This window comes from Triticum urartu, chromosome 6 (assembly GCF_003073215.2).
Source record: "Triticum urartu cultivar G1812 chromosome 6, Tu2.1, whole genome shotgun sequence".
Lineage (NCBI taxonomy): Eukaryota > Viridiplantae > Streptophyta > Magnoliopsida > Poales > Poaceae > Triticum > Triticum urartu.
In genome coordinates this window covers 74,310,697-74,317,375 of record NC_053027.1, presented here as the reverse complement: position 1 = coordinate 74,317,375, position 6,679 = coordinate 74,310,697, and the positions used below count along the sequence as shown (strand labels likewise).

At 47.2% G+C, this 6,679-nt stretch overlaps 1 protein-coding gene across 1 annotated transcript; it reads right to left on the bottom strand.

Annotated features, from left to right (window-relative positions):
* Positions 1–458: 458 nt before the first annotated feature.
* Positions 459–5,995, bottom strand: LOC125513455 (glucan endo-1,3-beta-glucosidase 6-like). The gene is made up of 2 exons (XM_048678572.1): positions 4,745–5,995; positions 459–1,903 (listed from the first exon to the last, which is right to left on the bottom strand). Exons 1-2 carry the CDS (start codon positions 5,101–5,103, stop codon positions 787–789), a joined length of 1,476 nt encoding a protein of 491 aa, XP_048534529.1. The 5' UTR covers positions 5,104–5,995; the 3' UTR covers positions 459–786.
* Positions 5,996–6,679: the final 684 nt, after the last annotated feature.

The window sequence follows — 6,679 nt, the reverse complement described above, 5'->3', positions numbered from 1 at the left end:
GTGCATCTTTATCATGGTGGTTACTTCGTTAAGTTGTTATATACGGATGGTGAGGGAAATAAGGTTGTCAATTCTTGGGAGATAAGCCATCCACATTGCCTCTTCATTGCTGTCCAGAGCTAGTACAAAATTTAAGAAGACGATGATGGGGACGACGACAACGATGATGCCGACATAGCTGGCAGCTTGACACCGATAACAACCACTGAAAAACAAAAACCATAACTGCAACATGGATTCAAGCAGACGGTTGTCTGGCACTAGATCCATGATCCGAAATGACTGCTCCCAAGTGCAGGTGTCTACAGGCAATTGGTCTCAAGTTTTCAGTAAATCGACTCAGATTGGCAGATGTCTACAGGCTCCCCCAAAGCCTACTGCTAGTATGGCTATGGCTACTGTGATGGTCTATGGTGCATAGGTAGTTACCAATGTGTTCCATCTAAGTCTAGAGACCATAATGCATAAACTGGAAGAGAAAGACTGATCTGGACTCACCACATTTGCAGGTTTGATAGCTATGCCCTCAGTCACATTCCTGGGTATAAATGGTCCAGTGCATCACCATCCCAATCACAATGGTACCGGAAGATCAAAGCTACGCTAACAAGAATTCAACGATGCGGCTGCGACGTCCGCATCCACCGAAATTAGAAGAAGAAAACGATCGAAAAAGGTTCCTACATGGATGAACACTGACAGCAGGCATCAAATACCCCTCTAAGCTGCCAGGCTGTTGATGCTGTCATGGCCGGGCCATCTTCCGCAAAGAAAAAGAAAAAACACCTATGAGGATGACACGCAGAGGTGAACAAGTGCAAGGAGAAGCACCAGGAGGTAGTTGCTTCGGACCCGCCGCGGCTTCCACGAGTAGGCCGAGTCGACCTCGATCATGATCCCGAACCTGCATGTCCCGGTGCTGGGGTCCTGGCCGGTGGTCGTCGCGTAGCCCGAGAAGCCGCAGGCCACGTCGTCTTGGTCGTTCTTCTGGTAGAAGCTGTTGTAGGCGTACGAGATGTTGCTCCGGGTGTCCAGCATCCCGCAGGAAGTCCTGTAGCCAAGGCTGGTGCAGTCCGCCCTGGCGCACGCGTAGCTCACCGTGTCTGGAAGCTTTGGGTCGTCGAGGCTGACAGTGGGCTTCAGCACACACCATTTCTTGTCGAGGTACTTCACGCCGCTTGCTCTTTTAATCTGTGAATTCGGCACACCGAAGTTCAGCTGATACTTTGGTATGCCATCGTACGTGTAGATCCCCCAGTGGCGCTCGAAATTCCCTGGCTGTATGCTCTTATCATCCTCATCAATTAGACTGAATAAGTAAGCGTCGATCGGTCCAGGCCTCATCGGGGTCCCTTGCCCAGTGGCGATATGTGTCATGAAGCCTTGGTTGAAGCGCTGGGCGAGCTGAGCATTTGCGTTCATGTCACCGTCAGTTGGCCAGCCTATCTCCCCAATAACGATAGGCAGATTCCCATATCCATTCTTCTTCAGAGCCCAGATGAGCGTGTCGTGGTTTGCATCAAACATGTTTGTGTATGTTGCAGAGCCATCAACAACGGGCTGTGAGCGCCCGTCAAAGAAGGCGTACTCAGCAGGGAAGTTTGGATCAATGTAGAGGCTGATGAAAGGGTAGATGTTGACAGTGAAAACACCACCAGTGTCGCTCAGAAATTTTACAATTTCGAGTATCCGGTCATGAATATCTGTGCGAAAATCCCCGTCAGAAGGCTTGCCAGTTGCTGTATCATAGACATCAGCATTTTGAGGAACAGTTACTTTGATTTGATTGCCCAAACCAGCCTTCACAAGTGCACTTTGTATGTTCTTGAGGGCAGGAAAGGTAGTTAGCAGAAAGCTTCCATTGTATGTCGACAGGAAAGGCTCGTTACCAACCGCAACATACCTAGCAAAATAACAGAGCAAATCAAGATGTGGCAATGATATATGCAAATGGTGGATCAACATCAAGAAGGCATTGCTGGAAGAATGAGATCGAATATGGGACATGAGAACATGGAGCCCAAACTGATCTTGCTGAACATGCATTTTGCTTACAACATATTGTGGAAGCAGTAAAGACCATTTCATTTCATCATCTGCTTATCAGTAGTTCAGATGAAGTGTTATCACATAGTCTAGCTTACTAGATCACCAAGCAGGTAGCAGACATTGGAGTTGCAACTTAAAAAGAATGCTGCATGAAATTTATCAGGGACAGTGCATGTACTAGCGTAGAGCTGTTTCATCAAAATAAATGCTACCAGTACAGTGATATAAGATGGAGGGATGGAGCTAGAAAGCAAAACACATGTGGTTTAACTCTGTATTACTAGGTTAAATTACAAGGTTGTATTTACAAATCAAAGTCGACAGTTTGCCTCATGCCAAAAAGTAGTTCAGACAAGCTAGAGACATGAAAACTGCGAAAGGAAGTATATCAAAAGCTGGAAATGTGCATATTCTCCCAAACCACTGCAAAACCACCAATGAAATTCATGGATTTCCAGGTTGAATAATAATCTGAGTTCAAGAAATTGAGTGTTACTATGGGTTAGGTATTTAACATAGTTTAATAAAAAATATGTGCAAAACAGCTACATAAATTGAACACGTCATAGAAAGAACAGAAAGATGTTAAATGTTTGCAAAATGCTTGGTAGTGCTGATAGATTTTCAGAATGTGCTAAAAAGGTTGAAGCCTTCAAGTTTCAGTTTAAAAAATCTTTGAAATTATGACACATAAGAGAAATGCATGTCCACCAGGACCACACGGTCCAACAGGTAGTGAAATGAGTATAAACATAGTCATTGCAAGACAGAGTAGGTATGAGGTAAATTGTATACAGGAGGTATAACTCAAGGGAGAGGGAAGAGGGCAACTATTCTATCACCCTCAAAGAATCAACAGAAATAAAGAGGACTGGACAAAAAAGGATGCATTTCCTCCACGGTGCAAGGTCCCCTCTTCTTCCAGCTAGGAGCTTCGAAGGGAAGCAAATGAATGCTACTGCTCAACTTGATCGTTCAGTTCCGTTTGGAAATGGTACGCACAACTCATAAGTGGTTGGGTGTGAACATCTCATTTAAAACATGAACCTCGTAATGCACGCTGTGAGCACTGTTCCAAATAAATGTAAACGGTTAACGAATGGTCAACCCACATGTTAGAACCGTAGATGGTCCTTTACACTGTTGTGCATGGTTTCATAACTTGCTGTTTACGCTAATATACTCCTATTTATACATTAACAAATAAGCATCTAAATGTAATACATTGTTCCTATACACATAATGGATCAAGGGAACTCCCAAGAACTGTCATTTGTAGCAGCACAAAGAAGAAGAGTTGACTGGTTTCTGCTTGCTAAATAATTTGCAACTTTTAGCTTGTTAAAAGGCTCACAGGCCAGCTTTCAATAAAGGCTAAAAATGCTTTTTACTAGATGTTCCTGGTACAGTTTTTGTGAGAGACAGATACTTTTAATACAAAATGGCCTACAACCATATAAAGGCCTTTTATACCATAGACAGACTTGTAGATGGCCTAACCTTCAAATTCAACTAGAAACGTGCATTCATAGTTAAAAAAGACGCGCCTAGGCTCTAGGTGGTAGCAAAACGCCTAGTGCATAACTGCGTTTAATCTGCGCATATCAGAAAAGCGCAAGGCGGTGGCAAAACGCACAATTAACGCCTGGCGCTTTTTTGAACTATGCATGCATTGCAACAGGGTATAAAGTATCTAGTACGTTAGCCCGCGATTTGCCTGTCCATATTATGTTATTGTGTAAAAAAAGTTTTTATTTAGTTAACACTTACTATTTGGAAATCACTTACTGGATTACCAAAAAGACATAATTTTGTTTGGTAAGTGAATAAGAGGTGGGGCAGGTGAAGCGGTTTTCAGGAAAAACCAGTTGAAAAAACTAGAGATGGGGGCAAAAATTCCAAATGGGAAGAGGAGGGGAGAACGTACGTAAGGTTGGAGGAAGGAGGAGCGGACGACAGAACCTTGCGTCTTTTTTAAATAGGAGAGAAGATTTAACCTAACAGATAGGCATGCCTTGTAAAAGGGGACTTTACAATGTCAAGAAGAGCCTTGAATTCAGAAAAGTGATGACGAGAATCCAGTGGTGCGAACCGGCTGGAACCATTGGACATGGTGAACTTCTTGCTGCCGTGTAATTTATAGAAACAGTATGAATTGATGAGCAAAGTAAAATCTTCAAACTGATACCACCATCAGTCATGTGAATGTGATGCTTAATGAAAACAGAAAGTGCCCTGCTTGGTAACTTTTCTGTTCCCATGGAATACATGTAACCAATGCAACCAAGCAGGGCGCAAACCAGAAGCACCATGGAAAGCGCCGAGAAGTGGGTCTCCGATGGAGACAGATTGAAGGTAATGCAGAGGTTTCTCATTTCCCTGCTAATTCTAGATTTGTCGCTGTCCATCCATATGAACCGGGCGCAAATGAAGCAGGTCTCCAAGTCGAGCATTGAGCCAAACAAGAGCTACACTTGTTGGCCACCAGCCAAGACAGACAGATCGAAGGTACCGCGAAAAATGTCGCCTTTGTCCCTCACTAACTCTAGACTCATGACAGTTCATCTTCCGAACTACAGTAGAATCAAATGAGACCACACTCCAGCTAGCATAGATAGCATCAAGTACAAATCAATCAATTAATCAAGCATGGCAACAAATGAGAGTCAACAAAGTACAGTAATTAATAGGATACCTGACGTTGCAGCCTTTGTTGAGGTAGTTAGAGACGTTCTTCTCGACCCACTTGTCGGCTGCCTTCATGCTGCTGGCCATGATGGCGAGCAGCTCGTTGGGGATGCCGACCATGACCTCCAGGCCGCTCTTCCTGAGGGCGCTCATGGTGCCGTCCTCGGCGTCGAACAGCTTCACCTTCTGGAAGCCGTTGTCCTTGAGCATCTTGACCACCGTGTCCGGCGGCAGCGGGTGGCTCGCCTGCGTGCCCCAGTTGGCCCCTATCGCGCCCACCCCCGCCGCCGACCAGGAGACCACCATCACCGCCGCCACGAAGAGCGCCGCCGCTCCTCCACGGCCGGACCGAGCCCGAGAACCCATGGACAGACAGCAGATGACCCCAACAGCAGCAGCTCCAGATGAAATCTTGGGCTCCTCGCTTGCTCCGAGCTCAGATCTTGGATGAACCAATCCGGCGAGCCAATACAAGAGGGGATCTAGTCGGGAACCTCCAAGAACACACTGAAATCGAAGCTCGGAGCTGAAACCCTCACCGGAAAGAGAGGGGAGCCGCAGGTAGCAGAGGCCCCAAGAACTCGAGAAGAACGCTCTCAAATCCCCGAGCTACCGGAGCTCCACCCACGAGCTGGAGCTGGAATCTTTTGGGGGAACAATAAATGAAGCCCTGGCGAATCCCACCTACGCTCGACCGCGACGGGAGATTCCCAGTGATGGCGAGCCAAGTGCGGGCATTGACGGCGAGCGAGCAAGAAGTACCCCAGGCGAGGTGCGAGTAGGCGAGGGCGGCAGAGGGCAATAATGGGGCGGGCTTTGCCAAAGCTGGCAGCGAGCAGAGCAGAGCAGACGGACGGATCAAAGCAAAACGGAAAAGATTAGCCTTTCCAAGTAATGCGAGAGGGGGAAAGGAAGATTGTGATTTGGGCGTGGGGTTGGAGAAGAGACGGGGTGCTGCTTGATCTCATCTAGCAAAGCGGCGGCATGATCGGTCGCCTCTGGAAACCTCAAAAGTTGCTGATGGATGGACGGGCTATGGCTCTATCGATATGAGATACGGCGGCAGTCACGCCTCACACGCTTGGAGGTTGGAGCTTGGAGCTTGGGCTGGGAGCGCAAGCAAAGGGAATCGGAGCAGCATGGTTTGTTAGGCGCTTTCACTGTCATGATGGTGGTTTCTTGGTTACTTACTGTAAACATGGTAGAAAGATTCCTATCACCTGCATGCAAAAAATTGCAAATCGAGGACAGTTTTGCACTGTTTGGGCAGAGGCCTGAGGGAGGAAAAGATTTGGGGGAAAGGCTACAGATATTCCCCACTACGCCACTAACCTCTAGTACTACTACTAGCATTTGCATCGGTGGCAGCATGGTCACTGCACTGCGCTGCACTGGGATGCTGCACCGCGTTGCTGCTCTGCTTCTGCTGCCGCTGCTGCTGGTGCTCAGTTTTTAATTGCTTTCCTGAGCTTTTGTTCGCTTTTGCTCGTTTGTTTGCTGCGGCTCTGGCTCGCAGCGAGAGGTGAGGCGATTAAACTAGTTAATCAGGGCATCTTGGTGGTTGTACTGGCCAGAATCTGGGGTTTGGACGGAGGGAGATATTGGTTTTAAGCAGGAGAACAGGCAAAGCAAAGCGAAGCAAAGCAAATGAGGAGAGCGTGGTGAGTCGACGGTGACTGTGTATGCGTATAACGGGATGCTTTTGAGGTGTCAGGCGAGCGGCGTGGAGCCCATGCGCTATTTTTCGGGTGCGGTGCGGTGCGGTGCTGACCGAGGATTGACCATCAAAGTTGCGGCCGTGCAGCTGGGTGCCGGGTCCCAGGACCAAGTGACAAAAGTGTGGTGACAAAGGAAGAGCGTGTGTGCGTGTGCGTGCACTCCTTCTAAGGTCTTTTTTTTCATAGAATAAGATTATTGTAGGAATAGAAATTTTATACGAAAT

Excerpts from the sequence above, each read along its gene's own strand:
- LOC125513455 (XM_048678572.1), bottom strand. The coding sequence starts at position 5,103 with ATGGGTTCTCGGGCTCGGTCCGGCCGTGGAGGAGCGGCGGCGCTCTTC. Across the intron at positions 1,904-4,744 it reads AACAAAGGCTGCAACGTCAG|GTATGTTGCGGTTGGTAACG; the intron begins GTATCCTATTAA and ends TTATTTTGCTAG.